Source organism: Podarcis cretensis (genome assembly GCF_951804945.1).
Source record: "Podarcis cretensis genome assembly, chromosome: 7".
In the NCBI taxonomy this organism is placed as follows: Eukaryota; Metazoa; Chordata; class Lepidosauria; order Squamata; family Lacertidae; genus Podarcis; species Podarcis cretensis.
Genome location: NC_137176.1, coordinates 50,798,168 through 50,822,844, shown reverse-complemented (window position 1 = coordinate 50,822,844; position 24,677 = coordinate 50,798,168). Strand labels below are relative to the sequence as shown.

Genomic DNA, 24,677 nt, shown 5'->3' with positions numbered 1-24,677 from the left:
TTTTCGAGGTTACCAGCATGAGTCTGACCAGGCTGCGGGGGGCAGTGGAGGACAGGAGTGCCTGGCGTTCTCTGGTCCATGGGGTCACGAAGAGTCGGACACGACTAAACGACTAAACAACAACAACAACAACAATCTAAATCGAATCCAATATTTTTCTCCCCAATTTTTCAAATTACTGAGAAGTTTGCACTTTTTAAAAATAGTGGGGCAAGAAGAGAGTAACATGGGCTGCTTGCTTAGTATTTCAGCCTTCAAGGCAGCATACCGTGTAGCATCAGAGTGCATTAGAGAGCTTTCCCCCCAAATCCAAAGCCCATGTGACAACTGTTTCCACCCACACTGAAAAACAACCAAAACCACCACACACACACATACACAAACCTAACACCGGTTACTGCCTATGAAGCACTATTCTGCTCATATTTGGATAGTGCAGAAAGAAAAAGGAAATGTGAAAAAGTTTTCTTGAGTCTGTGCCCTCCCCCCCCCCCCCGTTCCCCCTCCTTGCATGGATGCTTAAGACGCTGTGGAAACAACAGTGCATTACTCTCTCCCACTGTGGATTTGGAGCTGTGAGTTTGCTCAGTGCAGGTACTCATATTGCTAAAGTCAGAGAACCATCCACAAAGCAATTTCTTTTGACAACTTGTATTTATTAAAACTCATACATTTTTAAACCATCCCTTATCCATAAATACTGATTTGCAAACCAAATGGTATTTCCTTTCAGTGCTGTTGAGAATTAACCTACCCCTTATCAGAGCATGACATTACAGGACTAAAATATTACGCCCAAACTGTTTTCATTCTTGCATTTTCCTTCATTAATTTAGGAAAGTAGTATACCATCAAAATAGAGCCAAATATGAGAACCAGAAAACTAATAAGTGTTTTACCAACATTGATCTGAGACTTTGGGAGGGCGCCATGTACATACACACTGAAAACCGTTGTTAGGTCACAGTAGCTATATTGTGTATCTACAACAATGGCTTTGAAGACATATATGCCATTGTACTGTGGAAATAATATTCTGTTCTTCTCATTCCTGTTTAGAACATGATACGGCCTGGAAGCTGATGGCAAAGGCCCATTTTCGTGGGGAATTTTACAATTTTCATAAAGCAATCTGTTCCACATATCACTTGGCTCTCTTCCAGGATCCTCTGCCATTATAGTGATCCAGTTCTGCGCTGCTGTCCTACACTCAGCTTCTACTTCATTCAGGAGATAATCATAATTATGCATGCCATGTATTTCATACAGTACAAAATCAGCAGAAACATATTCTATGAATTCATCATTGTCCCACAGCTCAAGAACGGGGAGCCATGGGCTGTCATAGTACAACAGAATAGGACATCTCCAAAGATCATAACGATAGGTAATGTTAAGGTTTGGCTGTGACAATTTTTTTCTGCCAAGGAACTGTGGGTCATATACCTTTCGATCAATTGAATAAACAAAATTATTCTGCAGTACAATATCCTGAAAGAGACCTCTGTTGCATGCTGTTGTACTCTCAGCAATTTTGATATGTTTCTTAGGTGAACAGCCCACTACAATAAGGGCTGTCATTGGATGCATGTCAATACAGAATATGGCTTTGTTGTAGATATCCACCGTGACGGTGGATATCCTGCTTGAGTAAATAGTATCCTGAAACTCGAGTTGAGACATGCCTGAGAAAGCCTGTTGAAGCAGCCTAATATGTAGCCTGTATTTAGTGTTTCCATCAAAGGTAAAGCCATCCTGATCAATTTGTGCTTGAAATGCCAGCGCATGGGGATTGCTCACAGTTACATATGGATAGGTCCCAGTGCCCGGCTTGGGCACAAATGTGACATTAAAATTAAGTTCCTGCTTCATATCAATATAATATATTTTGTTATGGAAATCACCACTGAGGATCTCTACAGGACAGGGCTGCAGCGGTGGCCGTAAAGTCATGAGTGTGTCCTGTATGTTAATAATGCATTTCTGAAAATGATACAATGCAGAATCCGTGCTCGGAATAGGACTGACAAAAAAAAGCACCCCAATATTCTCAAACATCATCGCCTCACAAGGGTCAGTGGGTTTGCCCTTGGTTTTATCAGCAATGTGTACCATCTGTGTTGATTCCATGTCCAGGGTTCCATAGAAAAGTTTCTGGTTCTTGGTGAGGGCTGCAATCTCATTTCTGTTGGCAGCAACATTACAAAGGCCATGCGAAGGTAATGTCACATTAACATATTTATCAGTGGGATGCACTGTTATCAGAGCGACATTCAGGCCGTGGTTGAAAGAGAACACGAAAGTGTCTTTTGTCCAAAGGAGAATAAAACCTCTCAGGCCAGGGGGAATTATGCCAATAACAGATTCATCTGCATAGAGTTTCATGTCGAATTTTGCACCTTGTTCTTGATGGGCTAAGTTCATATCTGTATATGTAAAATAAGCTTCCCCGTCACCATCTGTTTTATTGAGGATAACTCCAAGTTGTGCCAAGGAAACAAAGTTGTAGATACCAATCAGTGCATTTTCGTAACCGGAAGGGCTTGTTTTTACAAATCTGTATCCCCCATCTTTGGAGGTGAAGACATCAGTGGATTCAGCAGGCTTTCCAGTTGTATAAGCCACAATGAAATTGCTGGTATCGTAACAATTGATGTCCTTCAAAGAATAACAGCAGTCCATGTTTGTGATATCTGTAACGGGGCTATCGATGCCAGTTGACACTTTCCAGGTTTTCCATGTGCTATAGAAATACAAATAGACCTTTCCATTTATTACGAAAAGCGCTCGATTGCTTTGCACAAAAAGAGCACTAGTGACTTCAGCTGGTGAGCTTTTTATTATAGCTGGAATGGTCAATGGCAAAAGACTGGTCTGAAAATTATCTTGGCTGAGGAAAACCTTTTCCCCAAGATATATGGCTGGAGGAGTCTGTCCTCCAAAGTAGAATGCCTCACATGGGTGTGGTATTAGACGAGGGTCCTTATATTTGTATGAGAGAACAGTGCCGTGTGATACCATACTTGAATTGAAGGAGATGCTTGATATAATCAGTAGTTCATGAGTGCATGGCCAAGAATCACCCCTATCCAGACACAGCAAAAAAATAACTAATATGATTACAGAACTGCTTGGCTTCCGCATTGCTGATTTCTGAATTATTCTCTTAAGCCAACCCCATAATGCATGAACAGATGTGTTCAGTGTGAATGCTGTTAGCTGTAGTGTTTTCAAACGTCTGTTTTGTTCCAGATTCTAATTCAGTTATTCTGAATTCCAAGTGGCAGTTGGCTGTTAGATGGGATGATGCTTATTATAGCTTCTGTGCTGTCTTGTTCCTGAATAAAAGATGATAAAATGGATTCTTTTAACCAGGAAACAGTGAAACCCCACTCTCTTTCTCTACACCCACAAGCATGTGCATGCAAAATATCACATCCACTCCCTGAACCGTCCTCTATTGCTTGTTTTTGTACCTGGCTGAATCAGAGGGATGGGGAGGGTTGCAGGGTCCACCACATAGGATTGGCTGAGAGACCAGCTCCATCTGTCTCCCTCTCTTCCTAAGCTCTTATTCAGGTGGCCATTCCACAGTGGGAACGTAGGTTTCGGGGTGGGTTGATCATGGTGAGGGTTTGCCAAACGTGCCTTCCTCTTAGCTTGTTTCTCCATTTCGTCCTGAGTTTGAGTGTCTTCAAAGTCCATGACACCTTTGGTAAAAGCTGTTCACCAATTGGAATGCTCCTAGGCCAGTGTTTCCCAATTGTCAGTGTTTGTTCTACTTTTTTTTTAGATTTGCCTTGAGAGAATCATTAAACCTTTTTTGCTGACCACCAGCATTATGCTTTCCATGTTTAAGTTCAGAATAGAGTAGTTGCTTTGGAAGATGATAATCAGGCATCCACAAAACATGACTAGTCAAACAAAGTTGATGTTGAAGAATCACACTGGTGATCTTTGTTTCTTCCAGTACACTGGCATTAGTTTGCCTGTCTTCTCAAGTGATATGTAAAATTGTTCGGAGACACCGTTGATGGACTCTTTTGAGGAGCTGGAGATGGCGTTTATAAGTGGTCCATGTCTCACAAGCATATAATAAGGTTGGTAGTACAATAGCTTTGTAAACAAGCATTTTGGTTTCCCTGCGAATGTCCAAGTCCTCAAACACATTGCACTTGCAGAGCTCAGGCAATGCTGGATTTCAGCATCAAAGTCCGCCCTTGTGGAAAGATAATTGCCCAGGTAGGAGAAGTGGTTGACACTTTCCAATGCTACATCATTGAGTTAGATTTGTGTTGCTGCAGAGGGTTTATTTGTGCTTGTTGGTGCAGCACTTTGATTTCTTGGATGTTGAGCGATGGGCCAAGCTTTCCATAAGCTTATGTGAAGCTATTTAGGATGGTTTGATACTAGGACTATGTGTACTTTACCCAGTGGCAGGCCAGAGACATTAACCTTTATCTTACTCCATTATTGGGCTCCAGCCTTTCCTATTCCGATTAGGTTGTTACTTTAAAAGACAACTGTTCTATTAAGTTGCTGAGTGGTTGTTTCTCCTATCTCCTTTCAGATGGTCCTTAAGAGACGTTTGGAAGCAATCCCGCTTAATAGGATCTTTAAGGGCTTGAGTGGTCATTTTGCACCTTGGTTTCCTTCCTTGAAGCCTGCATTGAGGTATAATCTTGATAGCCATCGTGGAATGTATTAATCAGTGATCTGTCCATCAGTTATCGGTCGTCATCATAGCTCTGGTAAGGAGTACATCGCGGCGATCTTCAGCTCAGACATACAGTGGTACCTTGGTTTACAACCATAATCTGTTCTGGAGGTCCAGTTGTAAACCAAAACAGGTTGTAACCCAAGGCGGGCTTTCGCCAATGGGGCCTCCCCCCCCCCAAATTGTTTGTAATTTAAAAAAGGGTTGTAATCCAAAAAAAGGGACACGCACTTCCAGGTTTGATGTGGTTGTAATCCAAAACGGTTGTAATCCAAAGCGGTTGCAAACCAAGCTACCACTGTAGTCTAAGAGGTGCTAGTAGTTCAACCGTGGGTTCCTCCATAATATTTTAAATTTTTTTTGGTCGAAATAGTGTGTTGGTAATAACAAGGTTGTGTGCTGCAAATATAGTCAAAGGTAAGATTCTGTTCTGGTTGCTGTTGCCAATTCCTTCTTTCCCAATAGATCGAAATCTCACCCAACTCTTGCATTAAATTCACCCAGGAGGATAATTTTATCCTCCTTAGGCTTATCTGATAGGATGGCATCCAGCTGATAATTTTTTTTCTTTAATGTTTTCATTGGCATCCAGTGCATAAGCACTTAAAATAGTAGCCTGTTGGTTTTTGGTGAGTTTTATTTGAAGGGTTGAAAGTTGCTCATTAATGCTGATAGTGACTTCTGACAAGAGCTTTACAAGATCGTTTTTGATAGCAAAGCCTACCCCATGTATTTGACGTTCTTGTTCAGGTAGACCTTTACAGAAGAATTTGTAGAGTTATTTTTTATTCTTTCAGTTGTCCCTCTCCTGTTCTTCGAGTTTCTTGAAGTGCTGCAATATCAATGTTAAAACATCACAACTCTCTTTCAGTGATGACAGTCCTGCATTTGGGACGCTCATTATCTGTGTTATCCAGCAAAGTCCATATATTCCATGTTCCAAAGTTCAATTGTCTTTTACAACTGCTAGGTGGTGACCCCACTGGGTGTGGTAATCCAGTCAGGGGAAAAAGTGAGGCAGACTATGTTTAGGGCACCTTTTCTAGCCCCTCCGCCTTTTTGGGGTGGGTAGAGTGGATCTTAAACAGGACTGCTCAGTTGTGGATACAGCTGCTGAGCTACTCAACTGCCTCATTGAGTCAGAATTACTGAATCTGTATCCACCGCCCATGAGCTGGTTCATGATTAGGAGCTTCCAGATTTCATGGTCCTGCCTCTGTTACCATTTGCTGATCGTCATGGGCCTTTTTTGGGTTTGGGGTGGGTTTTCGGAAGACGCCTGTGCGTGAATTTGTTTTATGTGTGTAAATCAGTGCACGCTGACCAATGCACAGTCTTCACAGTAAGGCTCTGTTCCGATAGCATGAGTATCACAATGACCGGTAGTTTCTTATCTGCTGTAGCCTTCATCCATCTTCACAGCTGTTGTAACATACCGTTTGTTATCTTCTGCCTGTTCTGCCGTTGAGAACTTCTTGGATCATTCTTTGTCTAGCTCCTCCCCTTTGACCTTACCACCTTAGGTGAGCCTGCTGGGAGTACGCAGGATGGCTTCGCTCACAAGCGTCATGATCCAGTGAGTGAGTGATGATCCTGCCCCAGCCTTAGCCTATTCAACTCTCCTGGTCCACGGTTAGGTTAGCGCCGTGCTCCTTAGTCGCGGTGTCATATATCAGCCCCTAGAGGGCGATGGTGTCATAGGAAGTCTGCAATTACCACCCATGTTTTATTGTTGCATTAGCACACTACAAGTTATGTGCCGTTCCAAAACCTGGCACTTCTCCCACTCCAATGCAGAAACCATCATGGTGATTGTCCGAGCGAATCTGACCACCTTCTCTATTCCCCTCTCTCTGCTCGGTTTGCTGCGCCGGGTATGTAAACCTTGCGGTGGTGACCGGCTTGCCCGGGCTGCATCGGATACGAGGCGGCGAATCGCAGAAGCCACGCTTCAGCTGTCAGCGTCGATGTGAACAGTGGGAAAACCGAGCATGTGCAGAGCACCTTTCGCGCGCCCATCTTGCCCCTGCTGAACAGCCATACTCTGCATGCAACTGCTGTTTCCCACTAGGACACAGATGATCCTATCTTAGGCTCTCACCATGAGCAGACGAATATCCACAAGATCAGTGCTGAGTGGATGGAGGGGTGTGGCTACTCTGCCGTGTTGCAGTGTCTAGCTTACCCATCCGGAGGGCCGTGAGCTGCAAAGTAGCGAGGAGGCCTGGATCTCAGACCTGTCTCGGCCAGCGAGCTCACTGGGTTGCCTTGGGCAAATCAGATCTCCACCGCACAGTCCCAATCAGGATTGTTATGAGAACAAAGTAGGATCTATTCCTTGGGGGAACAGCGGGATACAAATGTGGACGGAAATAAAATAAAAATAAATTTATTTACTTGAAGCAATGGTAAAGCATGGAATGCCGCTGTGTATGTGTATGAGAGAGACGTTAATTATGTGCTTCACAACTGAAGTAACAGACGCGGCCGTCTAAAGGCGGCTGTCTCTAAATCTGAATCAACCCAGAATTTAAATTCGCCCAGCAGCCCCACCGCAAGATTCCAACGAAGAAAGAACAATTCTACTTGGTTTCAGTTTAGATTGTGGGCCCCGGGTTTTCCACCCTACTTAGCGCCAGCGCTTCGCCCTGGCGCAATCGCAAGGCGCACGCCAGGATCTTTTCCCCCCCTTTTATTAAATATTTTATTAGTTGGATACAAGAACAATATATAACCAAACACAAGGAATCAAATACAATTTCCCCCTATCCCCCCCCCCCAATTAGCGCCAGGATCTTGAGAGCCCTTGTGCCGTCTGAGAGACCCCGCCGAGATTTCTTTGGCCAATGGGAAGATGCGGAGCAGACCTGCTTTCTTCTCACTGGAGGCGCCGCTTCAGGGTCTTTTCGCAGGCATCCAATCCAGTTTCTCAAAAGGCGGGAAGGCTGCTGGGAAGCCGTCTCCTGCTGGAGGGCCAGTCGCTATGAGGGGTGGAGGAAAGGGAAACTCCCTCGAGTTCCCCGCCTTGGCTATAAGATGAGGGAGCCCCCGAGAGAGCGGCTCCCTTTAGCCGTTGCCATGGCCCTTCCTCCGGCCTCTCAGCAAGTGGGAGAAGCGGGCGGAGGTGAGGAAGAAGCGGAAAGTTCTGCTCCCTGAGCTCCCCAACTTGGCGCCGTCGCCTCAGGGCAAGGGGCTCCTTTTGCTTCGCGCCCGCAGGAGTTGTGGGCTAGTAGTAGTAGCAGCGGCGTCATGCTGGAGCAACGAGTTGCGTCGGCGGCAGAGGCGCTTCCTTTGCCTCAGCCTCAGTCCCGGCTCCAGCCCGCCCCAATCCGCGCCTTCGCCTTCTAGACCCGCGGGTATTGCCCCTGCCGTCTCGTGAGTCACTGGAGGTTCCTTGGCCAAAGCGCTGCATTTCTTTCTGGCGCTTCGCAGAGCGGTGCCGTCGGCGGCGGAGAATGCGAGCCGACTTCCCCGCGCGCCAGCCCGGAGCCAAGGTAAATTTGCGCGCCCGCTCACCTGGTCCACCTGCAGCTTCTAGCGAGCGCCTTGTGGGAAGGGAAACTGGCAGCCTCTAAACCTTGGACTGTTTGTTGCCTACTCGACTCTAAAGTTCCTGATGACTTGATTTTTTATTTATTTCCAGCCCCCCCCTCCTCCTTTAATCTGTCTCCAGTTTTCTGCCAGGACGCCCCTGTTTATAGCCGTTGCGTGCCCAACTGAAATCTAATAGCTTCATGCAAGGCTGGATTTTGAGCAGGTGGGCCGGTGCCAAAATGAAGATGTCCTGATGGGGAGAGCAACACCTGTTGAATCTCTGCCAGGCATCCAGTTATAATTGGACAGAAAGGTTCTGCCAGTAAAAACAATGAAATTCAGATGGCAGTCCTGTTGGGTTTTCAGGTTCAGTACTAAAGTAGTGGGTTTAGAGAGGTGAGGTCAGGTACTGGTGGAAAATGAAGGCTTAGCTATGCTGTGCCTAATGAGAAGTAAGTGCAAATAACAGTGGTACAAGAATGTGGTGTCTTACAGCACTGTCTAAGAAAGTTGTAGCCAATAACTATATGTTGTTATCAGTTTACTCTGTGCTGTTACTCCTTTTGTTGGCTGTGAAGGTGTCCAGCTTCTGAGAGGGTCAAGTAGCAATCCAAATGGGCAGGGTGCCCATAACCTCCTTTCATGATCCCTGTGAGGTAGATCTTACTATATAGATTGTGCCATGCAATATTGCAGATGTGGTTGGTTACCTTGCCTTAAATTCCACAAGCTACTTTATCCAGCATCTGCTGTGACAAAGAACTGCCAACAGCAGTTGCTAATTCTGAACATCTTTGACACTACAGCTGCTGTTGTGGATTCATCTGTCCTCTTAAGAATGCAAAAGCAGATTAAAAGAACGTACAGGGCAGGACATCTTGAAGGGGGCAATGCCTGCTCTGTTAATTTTTGAGGGAGTTGGTGTTACTTTTAGCCTTCTGGAAACTTGGAACTGATGAGCTGTGTGATAAGGGGCAACTCTGCAACAAAGAGCATCTGAGGTAATGCCAAAGCAGAGGTGCTCAACATAGCTCAGACTTTCTGTGCGTATTGAGACAGGCAACATGATATTCATTCATTAGCATCTGTCAAGCTGTGAAGCTATGGTTCTTTGGACCCTCTGTTGCTAGTACTCATGTAGTGTAAAAGGGAGCCGATTGCTCTCTGTAGTGTAGCTCTTTCATTTTAACTGCATCTCTCACCAAATTAGCTAACAGCTCTTTTTTCCCTGCTTCTGCTCTAGAAGAAGGCAGTGCTACGTGCTCCTGCTAAATCCAGAGTACACAGAATATGGGCAAGGTGTTCTGGAGGATCCTTTCCTTTCCATAGATCTTAACTATCTGAACTTTCATTTACTATGAGCAAGAAAAGGATGTTCCTCAATCACATCACCCTTGTCTATTTCTTTATACTGCTATTGGTGAGCTTTAATTTCAAAAGTAAGTTCAGGGAGTTGTCTTTTAAAATCTTTGTGCAACAGTTACTAATTGCAGATGCTTTATTTAAAAACGATGATGGAGTGGATAGTAGCTAGTTGCCTGTTTCCAACCATGTGTTTGGAGTGTGACAAAATCTTTGTGTCTGTTCTATAATCCAATGTACTTGTCTTTCTCTGTAGACACAACAAGTCAAAGACACTTAGGCATGCTTAAACACCAAGGTGGTTGTTTTCCCAATGATATGTTCTGCATAGTTTCTTCCAGCTTCCCAGGTGTCCATCATATGCTGCTTTTTGGCACATGGGATGCAGGTGGTGCTGTGGGTTAAACCACAGAGCCTAGGACTTGCTGATCAGAAGGTCGGCTGTTCGAATCCCCCGCGACAGGGTGAGCTCCCATTGCTTGGTCCCTGCTCCTGCCACCCTAGCAGTTCGAAAGCACGTCAGAGCGCAAGCCGATAAATACAGTGGTGCCCCGCAAGACGAATGCCTCGCAAGACGGAAAACCCGCTAGACGAAAGGGTTTTCCGTTTTGGAGGCGCTTCACAAAACGAATTTCCCTATGGGCTTGCTTCGCAAGATGAAAATGTCTTGCGAGTTCCTGCGGGGTTTTTTCCCTCCCCCCCCTTTTCCTAAGCCCTAAGCTGCTTATCAGCTGATCCGCTGATAAGCCGCTTATCAGCTGATCCGCTGATAAGCCGCTTATCAGCTGATCCGCTAAAAGCCGCTAAACCGCTAATAGCGCTAATCCGCTAAGCTGTCAATGGGCTTGCTTTGCAAGACGAAAAAACCGTTATACGAAGAGCCTCACGGAACGGATTAATTTCGTCTTGCGAGGCACCACTATAGGTACCGCTCCAGCGGGAAGGTAAACGGTGTTTCCGTGCGCTGCTCTGGTTTTGCCAGAAGCAGCTTAGTCATGCTGGCCACATGACCCGGAAGCTGTATGCCAGCTCCCTTGGCCAATAAAGCGAGATGAGCGCCGCAACCCCAGAGTCAGTCACGACTGGACCTAATGGTCAGTCCTTTACAATTGAAACATATTCAGTGAGGTCTCTAAAGGTCAAGAACTCTATAAACATCTAGAGCTGGAACGGCAAATGTGCAGCCCTTTTGTGTTGGACTCCCATCAGCTCAAGCCAGCGTGACCAGTAGTGTGGGATGATGGGCGTTTATTTCATTTATTTATTCATACATATTTATACTTGTTTATTTATTTATACTTTGCCTGGTGGATGGGTATTTTCCCTATCAGTCACCTGATGTCATCATGGCATCACATGACTGACAGGTCGGTGGCCCCACCCACACATCAAAGTTGGCCCTTAAAGTGGGGATAGCAGATAGGGAAATAAAGATCAGACTCATTGGGTTAAAAATAAATAATTAGAAGGAACTCTAATAAATATTCTTATGTGTGACAGGAATGCATACGGACAGTTTGGGTGTGCAGATAACAGTGTCACAGTGTGTGAGCACGTTTAGGTTTCATTACTGGTCATTCAAATGTAACTCTTTTTACATATGTGAGAGTTGCAGTCAAATTGTGGGCAGATGGTGCATTTGACATTGTAGTCCATCATTTGCAGCCTTTACATCAACAGAATTCCTATTATGAAGAGAGGAAAGAGCTTGAGTAGTATATTACAGGTGGTGGGTTTTTTTTTGCAGAAACGACAGTTTCATTGAAGCTTGTGCAAGACACATTTCTGGTGAACTGTGCTTGTGGAATTTTTAACAAACTTTCCCCGTGACTCATGGTTTCTCAAAAGAAGCAAAAGGTTGGGACTTTACCAGTGTGCTTGTTTTATCCAGGCTGAGCAGTTTCAGATATTGCAGGGTAATAATAACAAGTATGCAAGATACAATTCTATCAGTAACTCGCTTTCTCAAGCCAAAATTGACTGTGGTTCTTCTATTAAATTCCAACGATGAGAAATATTGGCCACCACCACTCTTAGAATTATTAGGTAAATTGTATTACATAATAAAATTTGGGAAAATATTTTTTGTTCCACACAAACTTTCATTAAAAACTTATGCTTTGGTGCATGTTTTCTGATTCCTCATGTTGCTAATTGCTCTGAAAGCCTTTTGATGTCCTGTTTCCCAGCAGAGGAAAAAGGAAAGTAGAAGCAAGCTGCATTGCGGAAAGAAAAATAAGAATCTCTGGAGTCATCTTCTGCATGCACGCTATCACGTACTTCCAAGTACCTTGTGCTTAGACATGCAAATCAGGATCTTTTATCAAATGAAGTGATTCATTTGAGTACCTTGTAAGTGACTGTGAAGCATGTGGCCTGAGAAGGATTGAACAGTAAATATAAACATTTGTCAGGCATAAAAGTCATGCTGGAAGGATTTTGATACTCTGAAATGTGGATGGCTTTTTTTTTTTTTTTTTGCTTGGGGCCAGATTGAGGGTTCATCACCCCTCTGGGGCACAGCATAACACAGGTGCAGACATTACCGTATTTTTCGCACCATAGGGCGCACCGGACGATAGGGCGCACCTAGTTTTGGGAGGCGGAAAACAAGAAAAAATTATTCTGAACCCCAGAAGCCAGAACAGCAAGAGGGATCTGGCTTCTGGGATACCGTGTGGCTGTTCTGGCTTCTGGGGTAACCGCACCAAGCCTCTTCAGGGCAGCGGGATGAAGGCTCCCCCTGCCCAAAGAGGCTGCGCAGGGCTAAAGCAGAAGCCAGGACAGACGCGTCGCTGAAGGAGCACTGCGCCTTCTCTCTCTCTGCCCAGCGCCCCTCCTTCACAGGAGAGGTGCTGCGCAGAGAGGGAGAAGGGGCATCGCCCTTCAGCGAACCTGGAGAAGGAACAGAAGGAGACCCTTCTGCTGCCCCAAGCCTTGCGCTCCCGGCGGGACCTCCCGCCGGGCGCGCAAGGCTTGCAGACACTCGCCCAAGTACGGGGAGCCCTCCGGAGGGCTCCGTGTGTTTTGGGAAACAGGCTGCCGCCCCAAGCCTCGTGCGCCTGGCGGGACCTACCGCCGGGCGCGCAAGGCTTGCAGACACTCGCCCAAGTACGGGGAGCCCTCCGGAGGGCTCCCTGTGCTTTGGGCAACAGGCTGCCGCCCCAAGCCTCGCGCGCCTGGCGGGACCTCCTGCCGGGCGCGCAAGGCTTGCAGACACTCGCCCAAGTACGGGGAGCCCTCCGGAGGGCTCCCTGTGCTTCGGGCAACAGGCTGCCGCCCCAAGCCTCGTGCGCTCGGCGGGACCTCCCGCCGGGCGCGCAAGGCTTGTGGACACTCGCTGGGGCTGCAGGCTGCTGCCCGCAAGCCTCGTGAGCTCGCGGGAACTCCCGCTGGGCTTGCAAGGCTTGCGGATAGCTTCCTGAAGCCTGGAGAGCGAGAGGGGTTGGTGCACACCGATACCTCTTGCTCTCCAGGCTTCAGCGAAAGCCTGCATTCGCACCATAGGACGCACACACATTTCCCCTTCATTTTTGGAGGGGAAAAAGTGCGTCCTATGGAGCGAAAAATACGGTACATCTTCTCTCCCTCCTGAGTCCCTTGGTTAGGGGTTCCAGTGAAGGCATTTTTGGGTTCCACAGCACCCATTGGCACCAAGTTAGTGACCCCTGGGTTAGAGAGTAAGGCGAGAGCAATTACTCTCTAGCACAGAAAGTTAGAAGGGAGAAAAGGAAGGAAAGAGAGGAAATTGATGATGGATGATGGATTAAGTGGCCAGCCAAGTGTGATGGAAGGAAGAGAGAGAACAGGAAGGATGGAGATGAGGTCTGAGTAACCACTGTTATTTTTTTCACTGGGGTTGTTCCATGACAGATCAACACAATAAGGAAGGTTAAAAAAAAAAGAGTAGCAGCAGTCCTTCAAGGTAGTGACAAACAGGTATGATGCACTCTAGCAAAGTTATGAACACAAAGTTACAGAGAGAAGTAGAGGTGATATCTTATGAATACTTTGGCTGGCACCCATTGTCCTAATCAACTGAAGACATCAACTTTTGGCATATGCTTGTTGGGTCTTGCTATAAATATCTCTTGATTGCAAGCCAAAAATGATGTAGCTAGTGCAAGCCAGATATAAAACAATAAGGGATTAATAAAAGTGTTCAGTATCGTGTCATATGAGGTCTCTCCAATAAAAACACAGCAGTGTTTCCAATTCTTTTGGCTCAGTTTGACCTGTTTCCATTAAAATAATTGAGAACTGATTGTCCAGTCTCCCCAGGTCCTAGGTCAACATTTTTTTAAGTTCAACTAAGTTCATATATCTATATATTTAACTTGTATATATGTCAATTAAAAAAACTTTCATTTAATATTAAATTAATTTAATATATTAGTAATTCAGTCCCATTAGGAGGAGTAGTTTGGATTTCATATCCCGCTTTATCACTACCCGAAGGAGTCTCAAAGTGGCTAACATTCTCCTTTCCCTTCCTCCCCCACAACAAACACTCCGTGAAGTGAGTGAGGCTGAGAGACTTCAGAGAGAAGTGTGACTAGCCCAAGGTCACCCAGCAGCTGCATGTGGAGGAGTGGGGATGTGAATGCAGTTCACCAGATTACGGGTCCACCGCTCTTAACCACTACACCACACTGGCAGAAAAGAGGAAAAGGCAGGGCATGCATAAATAAATAAATAAATAAATAAATAAATAAATAGACCTAGTAAACACTAACAATAGTTAGTGACTTGCAGGATGTGTTCTGGGAAAAGAGAAAGTTAAAATTACCTATTAAATTAGTAAAAGTCTGTCATCATGGCAGGTGATGTGTGTGTGTGTGTGTATGTGTGTATGTGTGTGTGTCTGTATGTGAAAATAAGAAAATAAGCTCTGTTTTCACATACAGAGCCTTCATCAAGGGATCTTTTTTTGTGGGGGGAGGGTCAGTGAGTATAGTGACGGATCCGCACATGTCTATGAAGGCTCCCCCCCCCCGAAGGTTCCCTTGCTGAAGGCTGCTCACCCACACAATGGTCTGGTCAACACATAATTTAGAACCATAGTTAAACTAAAACTTAAACGTGAATGTACAGCATGCCGGTGCTCTTTGCTGAAACCACAGGTGGCTCACACTTCCTTTGTTCCTGCTTCATTGTTGGGAAACAATACATGATCTGAATTAGCATTACTGTATGTCTGAAACTGGGTACATAGTCCACCCCCCAATCACCCCATGAACAAACCGCAGGTGTAAGCTAAACTTTAGTCACCAATCATGGGCCAACTGTAATCATGAAAATTTTGGATTTTTTAATTTTTCTGGACTTTTTTGGGGGGGGCAGGGAGCTACATCTGAATTTTTGCCCTAGTTAAAAGTAGTTTAACTAAATATTTGAATAGGGTGGGTGGTAAGTAAATGAAGCACTGCTAAATGTTGTTGGCATCCATCTGTCTTGAGAGACAATGGAGTGTGCTTCCAGGGGTGAAGTCAAGCAGCTGGAGATTCACAGTGCTTGCTGGGGCTGCAGAAACTGGTAACTCATAACTTCTGCCTCCTGCATTGTTTTTACTACGTTACCAGCATCAATGAGACCTCTTTGACATGCAAGCTTGGACCGTGTGTATGGTGGTCCTGGGCTGCCAAGACAACAAGACCACCTTGTTTTGAGTACGTAGCTTGGTGAAACATGTTTGAAGTCTGTGTGTCCTCTGAAGGCTCTCAATCCACTGTTCACAATCACTGATGTAAAATCTGTGATGGAGATTTCTGGTTTTGCTCATCTTTCCTTGGTAGTGCAAGGTTGCTTACTCATGTTATACGGTAAATATCTTGTTAAAGTATGCTTTGGATAACAGTGATTGTTTCATTTGGGCAATTTTTCCATAGTGACTTCATACAGAAGTTGCATTGAGCCCTGTGAAATTAGAATTATGAACACAATAAAAGGTTGTTGATAAGGACTGTGTTTTGAAGAATATATTCTGTGCTATTTATACTTTTACTGTGACTTGAAAAATATTTTTTCAGCACGTAGAATGCAGTATTAAATTGATGAATTGTGAGAAGGGCATTCTTAATAAAGTTTAAATGAATAATGTCGACACTTGTGATTTTTATAGTTTATTTTTAAACATTTACCGTTATGTTTGTGATACCATGAAGGAACACATAAATCCAATGTCATTCTATGGCATCTTTTAGATTGGTGTGGATAAAGCTTTGGCACATTTGCAAATTGGAAAAATTATTGTAGGCATCACACATACGCTGTAGCCACATCTTATTCTATTTTCTATTGACTGCAATAAAATGTTGTATGTGCACCTATGAGTGACATGTTTGTGACCCCTGCTCCAAGTAGCCTGTGCATAGTGGGCAAGTCGACTTGTGCTTGCCCAACCAGGTTGTGGGGGAGATCCCAGATTCTCAGAGAGTTTGAATCTGGTCATGTTTCCTTAAAGTCTCAAAACGTCAGTTTTTAAATTACCGCGAGGCTTAAGAAAATGCCTCCACATTTATGTATCAATGCTTGAAAACACTGTACCTGAAAACTGAGGGTCCTGAGATGCACTTACCTTGAATTCTCTCTTCTTCCATCCTATTTTTTTCCAGATGGGTTCTTACTTTGTGAATGCAACATTTCATTCCAAAATAACTGAAGCAGCTGATATTATTGTTGGAATCTTCTATATTATATTTGGTAAGAGTGATTGTTTGATATTCTCTACATATGATTGTGATATTCTCTGCATATGATGATGATTGTATTTCACATTCTAGAAAACAAAAGAAGATTTTATAACTGTGTCACTGGCATGTGTGTGATACTGTTTAACTCCTTGGTCCACATGACCCAGGAAGCTGTTTGTGGACAAATGCTGGCTCCCTCATCCTGAAGTGAGATGAGCGCCACACCCCATAGTTGCCTTAGACTGGACTTAATCGTCGAGGGGTCCTTTACCTTACCTTTTACCCATGTATCTGTTTTCTCATTCCCGGCCCAGTCTGAGCTTTATATTGCTTATGTGTGCTTTGGTAGTAGATGCAAAGGCTGTAGGTGACACAATCTGAAATATAACCCATCCAGAAGGTGACCACATTTTCCTGTGTGAAGTACATATGGAATTGGACAAGCTGCTAGAGGGGAGAATCCAACTGTAGTATATATAGACTGGAGGCCTCTGCTGGACTTGGACCCCAGCAAACCTGGACTCAGATTTCTGTTCAGCTGTGAATTCCTGGGACAGCAATGGGCAAATTACAGTCTGAGTTTCGCCCATCAATACAATGGGAATTTTAGTGACTTGCTTCACAGTATTGTAGTTGGAATGCATAAAGCAGTGTGCAAAATTTCATTTTTTAAATAAGTAAGTGTAATAAAATAATTACATTTGCATTGGTTTAAATTCGTTTAAATTGAGTTTTTTATTATTGTATTTCCTTATATTTTACACTCCATTTTTACACAGAAGCATCATGGAACCCAAGGTGAAATACATGTGGTTCCTGTTAGGATATTTCCGTTCCGCCTTAAAAGGGAGCAGGCTTTGTGAGTCACAGAGTCTGCGTATTTCCTGTTCACAGGAAGTTTATGTTTTGTACATTGCTTTCGTTTTCTCTCTCTGTGCCTGAGACATCGAAGCAGGCAGTCATGTTTTTTCTTTGTTCTGACCAACGCTGAATAAAGTTGTAAATAATGCTCTCCTGAGTGCATCTTTCGCTGTACAAACTCTGCTGATAGAGCGTGCACCAGTCCTTGGAATGTGGAAAGCTATTTCCGAGGCTTTTGTCACTAATTGATTGATACTGCATTTCTACGGGAGGTCAATAGATTGTCCGGAGCCAGCGTGGGGCCATGATGGCTTATGTCTCCCTGGCAGTATCCCAACAGTTCCAAAGAAGTCTCCCATCATCTAACCACACTTGCTTAGCTTCAGTAAGCTGGTGCCTTCATGTGCCATCAGACCTTTAGAGACTGAAGTGTTTTCTAGTGAAGGAAATAATTTTTAAGTAGTGACAACATAGGGTCTTCTGCATCTTTGAAGACTAACAAATGTATTATAGCACAAGCGTTCATGGACTAGCACCCATTCCATCAGAGGCATGACGTGTAATCCTCAGTTGGTAGGCATAGATACACAGGGGTGTTAAGGTGGGGGGAAATGTAGAAGTTGGAGTTAAATGATGATATAATGCACAAAGTACACATTGGGGTTTTCACAGACATATTGATGTGTTGTGGGAAGCAGTGTTTTAGCTGAACTTTCACAGATAAAGAACACAGATTACAATTACTGTGGGAATAATGTTTATTGTTTCCTGGCAAGCTAGCAGAAATTTATATTGTACTTTACTGAATCTGAATCTGGTGACTTTCCTGGCAAATCAACTTACTCAAGTACATGATGAACTAAACATTAAGACTAAACATCTCTGAGACAGTCCAGGACAGGGACAGCCAATGTGGTACCTTCTAAATGTTGCCAAATTGCAATTTGTATCATTCAACAGCATTTGGAGGGCACCACATTGGTCACCCCTGGCCTAGGTTCATAGCATTTTAGGGCCAAATCACATGTGACTTGGGATCTTTTGGCGTGTGTTCTTTAAAACAGGCACAGGGAGTTCCAAATTTAATTGGAAGAGAGGTGCTGAGATATAAACTGTTTTGCCTTTTCCTCTATTTGGTTTCTCCAGTGTTGTGCTCAAAAGCTGTTCTTACCCTATTTTACAGAAACACAAAAATATAGCATAATGCCTTTCCATATGGTGCATCTGTGCACAAAAGAAGATGGTAGCCATTATGGTTCAGAGGACTGATCTGGATATGATATACTTGCCTTTAGCTTTGAGCTCAGTTAGTGCCTTGAATAAATTCGCTACTGCTCATTTTAACAGTGCAGTCAGCTAGGTTAGCTGCGGTCATCATGAAAACCTGATTGGCAATCTATAAAAAGCTTGAGTGGCTTTTTAGCATTTTGTGGAGTGGGCTGCAGTCTGGGTCAGCTTAACCTGAACTAAATTTGGTTCATGGTAAGGTGCCATTAGTTCCCTGCTGCCTTGTTTTATGTCTAAAATTTTCTATACAGATAGTATACTTTTTATTATATGGGTCATATTCATTAATTTTTACAAAGTGCTCAACCACTTTGGAGGCAAGGGTGATAAGAATAAACTGGCACTGAAGGAAAGAGAACAATTTGGAAATCATGCTGCAAAATTATTATTTTTTGTAAAAAACCCTATATAAAAATCATGACTAGTCATCCTTTTGCCCTGTATGTTTTTCCCTTTAAAGCCACTGGAGAAAGGGACAACATGCTACTTTCATGCAAAGTCAAAATGCGAATGAGAGTGAAAACAGTTAACCCTTTTTTGTTTTGTCCTACAGGCATATGCTCCTTTTGTGGGAACAGTATCCTCCTCTATGTTTCCTACAAGAAAAAGAACATATTGAAACCAGCAGAATACTTCATGATCAATTTGGCCATCAGTGACCTTGGTATGACTCTGACCTTGTACCCTCTAGCTGTTACATCCAGCCTTTCACACAGGTGTGTTCAATATGCATCCACTGGAGTTCTCTGTTAGTAGGAAACAGTAACTAAACTTTTCTTCTTCCACATTTTTTTATTACTATAGTGATGAATAATTCCAAGGGCTGAGAAAAGCAGACTTTCAAGCTGCTGGCAGTAATTAGTATTCTGAGCTGCACAATACTGTTGTCACTAGGAAACCTTATGGGGAAAAGTTGCATTCATTCAGTACAATTACTCCACCTGGTTTCCTAATTTTCAGTGGAAGGAATAACAAAAGATCCAGCTTCCTTTTCTACAGTAATACATGTCATTGTTACTTAGTTACAAATGATTTTTATTTTTTTTACAGAGTGAAATTCAGTTACAATTGAAATGAAAGGAATACATTAGTGGAATTGCTTATGTTTCTTTTTCAAGGTTATGCGTTCTGACGCTCATGACCTCATCATGAAAACTGCTGTAGCCACTCCCCAGGGATAATCTGTAGCCATGTCTCCAAGGAGAATCCAAAATTACAGGCAGTTGTGTGGATCCATTACACACACACACGTGCAATTACACATTGTTACCTGGGAGTAAGCTCCAATGACTGCATACATTTAATTTGTACAGTGGTACCTCGGGTTACAGACGCTTTGGGTTACAAACTCCGCTAACCAGGAAGTGGTTGCTCCAGTTTAAGAACTTTGCCCCAGGATAAGAATGGAAATCGTGCGCCAGTGGCAGCAGAAGGCCCCATTAGCGAAAGCGTGCCTCAGGTTAAGAACCGTTTCAGGTTAAGAACGGACCTCAGAAAGAATTAAGTTCTTAACCCAAGGTACCACTGTAAAACACATTGAGCTCTAACTAAAAATATTTATCCAGAAGAAATAAAACTTTTAGCTTTTAATTTGAAATGCATAAGAAGGTAAAGGACCCCTGACAGTTAAGTCCAGTCATGAACGACTCTGGGGTTGCGGTGCTCATCTCACTTTACTGGCTGAGGGAGTTGACGTTTGTCCTCAGACAGTTTTTCCGGGTCATGTGGCCAGCATGACTAAGCCACTTCTAGCAAAACCAGAGCAGCGCACGGAAACGCCGTTTACCTTCCTGCAAGAGCAGTACCTATTTATCTACTTTCACTTTGATGTGCTTTTGAACTGCTAGGTTGGCAGGAGCTGGGACTGAGCAACAAGAGCTCACCCCGTCGCGGGGAACCCCGACCTTCCAACCGGCAAGCCCCAGGCTCAGTGGTTCAGACCACAGTGCCACCCGCGTCCCAGTTGAAATGCATACAATTTTGCAAATAAGTGTTACTGTTTAAACTACTGGTAGAAAAGTAGGAATTCCATCAAAGAAAAAGAAAGAAGCATCCAGCATCTGCTCTGTTATTTTCCTCATTATCTGGCTTCCTCTATGCTATGCTTGTCACAAAAAAATGTAAAAGCCTCATTACTGTCTCATTCACTTGCCAGAGCAAGGCTTCTTTTAATTACCTGGCACTCTTGCAGATGGTGACATCAGTCCTGCTTTGAAAAAAAGTCAGAGTTGTGCTCCCCAGTATTCCCTGCCATTAGTTGTAATTGTAAATCTTTTGCACAGCCTATGAGTGGTTGAAAAATCCCCCCTTGTACTCAGAAGATTTGAACATTTGCTCATGCCACTTTTGACCAGCTCTAGGTACTCTTGGGTGAGATCAATTTCAGTCAGGCTTTTGGCACTGAGACTGTCTTGGTTGGTCTATGTCAGGAGATAGACACAGATTTAAGAGTTCATCTTTGGGACTCAAGTTGATGGGGGCAGTTAATACAAGGTAGGTATTATATTAATATGGCTTATTATAAAAGTAATTTTCTTTAATTTAAAGATCTCATTCTTCTACGCACTGCTGTCATAATGGGAAGGGGCCCAGTAAAGTACAGTGGTACCTCGGGTTAAGTACTTAATTCGTTCCGGAGGTCTGTTCTTAACCTGAAACTGTTCTGAACCTGAAGCACAACTTTAGCTAATGGGGTCTCCTGCTGCCGCCGCGCCACCGGAGCACGATTTCTGTTCTCATCCTGAAGCAAAGTTCTTAACCTAAAGCACTATTTTTGGGTTAGCGGAGTCTGTAACCTGAAGCGTATGTAACCCGAGGTACCACTGTATCTGATGACAGGGTGTCAGGAAGCCATGTGGATCTTCAGCACTAAAGTCTTACAATGTCATTGAGTCAGAGAGCTGGAATCAAAACACAATGGCTCTCCTGTCCCAATTCAATTTTTGAGGTTGTCACTTGTCATCTAGGGCACAGTAATACATGCCCTATGTGGTAAGTGATTTAGGAAAATACTTCCCATCTCAGTGTCATGCAATCCAAAACTATTTTAGATTGATAAGCAAAGGCCAGTGTTCTTACTAGCTAATGCAGATAAGAATGGTTAAATCTTACAAGCTAGAAAAAACTGGTTGAACCTTATTGGGCTCATTAAGTCTGTCGTAGCTATCTACTGAATCTTATTCATTCAAACCTTTCTAAGGAAAGTGTTTCGATACTAAGTGATGCTGGTAAGTATGTTGCATTCTTTTTTTTAAATTCAATCTTCATTGGTTTATAAACAATACATACAGAAAACATAACTCATAAATGAGGGGAAAAATTACAGTATATTGCATTATTCTAGAATTGTTTATCCTTGAAACAAATGTGTCAAATTTAGTATAGGTATGGGATATATAAAATAAATAGGCAAATAAGCAAACAATTGCAGTACTCCCGCAACTCGTGTGAGAGAGCATTACACTGGAGTTTCCTTTTCTTTAGACTTCAGTTCTGTCTCAATATGTAAGAATATTAAATCTGCACATCCACAATTTTCAAATGTGCCTTTTCTCCACCCAACTTCAAATAGCCATTTTTCAAGTTAAATGGTATCAAGCAGGCACTACTTGCCAGAGATACAGGCAAGATACTGAACACTCTTATAGAATGGTGTGTTATTTCTTTAATGAGTTTATATATTGGTCAGAATCCTTCCAGATGCATGCTGTGTTTAAATTTAAATTTGTTATTTAAATTTGAAGCAACATAATTTGAAGCAACATAATTTCATAATTTCTTTCATGGGATGGTTACAAGCATTTACGTGCATTACTTTTTTATAGACAAATAAAGATACAGTAAGTTCCCTCTTGGCTCAGAATGAGCATGGACTATAATCAGTATTGCTATCTCAGTACAGTAGTGACCCTTGAAAGTTACTTTTGAATATATGACTGAACAGTAGAGAAAAGAGTATTTTTTGATACTAATACTTGTTTCATTTTTCTTCCTAGGTGGTTATTTGGCCAACAGGTTTGCTTGTTCTATGCATTTTGTGGAGTATTTTTCGGAATCTGCAGTCTGTCTACACTAACATTACTGAGTACTGTGTGCTGCCTAAAAATTTGCTTCCCAACTTATGGTAAATATTTTCTTTTCATTCCTTCTGCACAAATTTAGAAGAATCAAGAGTTATGCAACACTAATTTTGGTACTAAATGCTTTAGCGAAGTTATCATCATGGCAGTTCTAATATGGCCACTGAGTCTCAGGAAATGGAGTGTTAGGGAGTGTGATCTCTCTCTCTCTCTGTCTTTCTCTCTGGCTCTCTCTGCAGAAGGGTTCCCCCCTTTTTGTGAATAATACTGTTATAACTTGCATTGGAGGGCTGTTGAATAGCAACACAATGTACATGTCATGACAGAACATAATTACTTGCTTACTATGTATAGGTCAGGGATGTCCAACTTTGACCTGAACCCCCCCCCCCAAAAAAAAGGGGTAGATCACTGCCCCTGGTAGATTTTAATCATGTGAGTAGATTGCAGTCTCTAGGAAGTTGGATGTCCCTGGCATAGGCCAACCTGGGTTGCTTTGCTCCTTTGGTTTGGACATAACACTATGTTTCGCTCCCCACACTGGTCATGGTTGGTTTGAGTAACTATTGGTTTGGGCATACTAGTTGTAGCTAATGAGAGTTAGAATCCAATAAATTCTGGAAGGCCATAAGCTAGTCACCACTTCTCTATAGGCAATAAACAGAGAGGCCTGTATTTTGACTTGTAGACTTAAAACCAGCTGCAGTATTATTACAAGCAACATCTTACCCATGTATCTTAAATGTGAATATTTTGTATTTCAGGGAATAGATTTAGGAGAGAACATGGCTGGATCTTGATAGGATGCAGTTGGGCCTATGCAGCCATTTTTGCCTTTTCCCCATTGGCTCACTGGGGAGAATATGGAGCCGAACCTTATGGTACAGCATGTTGCATTGACTGGTATTCATCAAATATAAACACAACAGCAATGTCTTACACGATTGTCCTTTTTGTCTTCTGTTTCATTATCCCCTGTGGAGTAATTGTTACCTCCTATACTCTTATTCTGATTACGGTGAAAGACTCCAGAAAAGCAGTGGAGCAACATGTCCTGGGACCCACCAGGATGAGCAACGTGCAGGCTGTTACAGCCAAGGTATTTAAAAAGCCATGCTCTTTTTTCTTCACCTATTGATTTGCACTCTGTTTTTTAAAAAGTATTTCATTGCTTTTTCACATGTAATAAACATAATTCAAAGCCCCATAAACAACAACAATAGCAACAAGTCTGCCATTTCTTGGGAAAAGGCATAGCAGCAGCTCAAAATTAGAAACAGTTCATAATGCATATTAAATACTCTAATTTAATAGGTCTTGCCAGATGTTTCCATGGATCTGTTGAGGTTGTTTCAATTGATCATAATAGGGAATTGTGGTTTAAAGAGATCAGGATCAAAGTGCTGAAGCCAGGTGTCAGGGGAGGGCACAGCAATTGAGCCTGGCACTTGTTCCCTGCTTAATAAAATGGGGTTCTTTTAAGCCAGGAATGATAGTTCTGACTCACTACTCTAGATATGAAACTTTGCTGAGACTCTGCCTAGCTCTGCAGGGGAAAGAAACAAAGCATGCTTTGCCAAAAGAATTTAAACTTAGTCCTCAGTCTAATGGGTCCAACAGGCTCTTGCGCTCACCCCAAAATTACTAATTGCCTGAGCTATACATAGTCAAAAGCAAAATCCCATTGAGTTCAATGAGGTTTACCCTCTAGTAAGCATGCAGAGAACCCTAACATGAAAGTCCAAAATAGCAATGATGACTAAACCACTAACTTCTGCACCCGTTCCCACTTTCTCTTTCCCCTATCATGAAGGAAGACAAGTTGCCCCTTGCCCCTCTCACAGTCTCTGCAGTTCATGAAGAACTTGGATGGGGGAGAGAGCTTATCAGAGGGGAAGACACTCTTGCCATTGGCATTCTAGCAAGGGGAACAGATGAGACCCTTTTCTTCCACTCTGCAATTCGGGTCATGGGAATAACATACGGGACTATTCCCATGACTAAAAATCAAAATGTGGGGGAACAATGCAGGCTATTTACATATTTTATCAAAATGGAGACATCTACAATACAACAAAACAGTTTTAATGTAGTTTGTTGTGGTATTATATTTTCCTTTATGCTTATTTGTTGACTCTAAATCTG

At 43.2% G+C, this 24,677-nt stretch overlaps 2 protein-coding genes across 6 annotated transcripts in view; one reads left to right on the top strand and one right to left on the bottom strand.

Moving 5' to 3' along the window:
* Positions 1–635: 635 nt before the first annotated feature.
* Positions 636–3,247, bottom strand: CATSPERD (cation channel sperm associated auxiliary subunit delta). Its single transcript, XM_079982687.1, has one exon. The coding sequence runs from the start codon at positions 3,142–3,144 to the stop codon at positions 790–792; it is 2,355 nt and encodes a 784-aa protein (XP_079838813.1). The 5' UTR covers positions 3,145–3,247; the 3' UTR covers positions 636–789.
* A 370-nt stretch (positions 3,248–3,617) lies between these two features.
* The window catches only part of LOC307219474 (opsin-5-like), a 28,780-nt gene continuing 7,720 nt past the window's right edge, over positions 3,618–24,677 (top strand). The window contains exons 1-6 of one of the 5 annotated variants that reach the window (XM_079982737.1): positions 10,739–10,840; positions 13,530–13,552; positions 16,228–16,315; positions 19,007–19,169; positions 22,449–22,576; positions 23,297–23,631. In XM_079982737.1, coding sequence (XP_079838863.1) covers positions 16,228–16,315; positions 19,007–19,169; positions 22,449–22,576; positions 23,297–23,631 — 714 coding nt within the window. In that variant the 5' untranslated portion in view covers positions 10,739–10,840; positions 13,530–13,552. The other 4 variants (XM_079982735.1, XM_079982738.1, XM_079982739.1 and 1 more) reach the window with 4 other exon arrangements.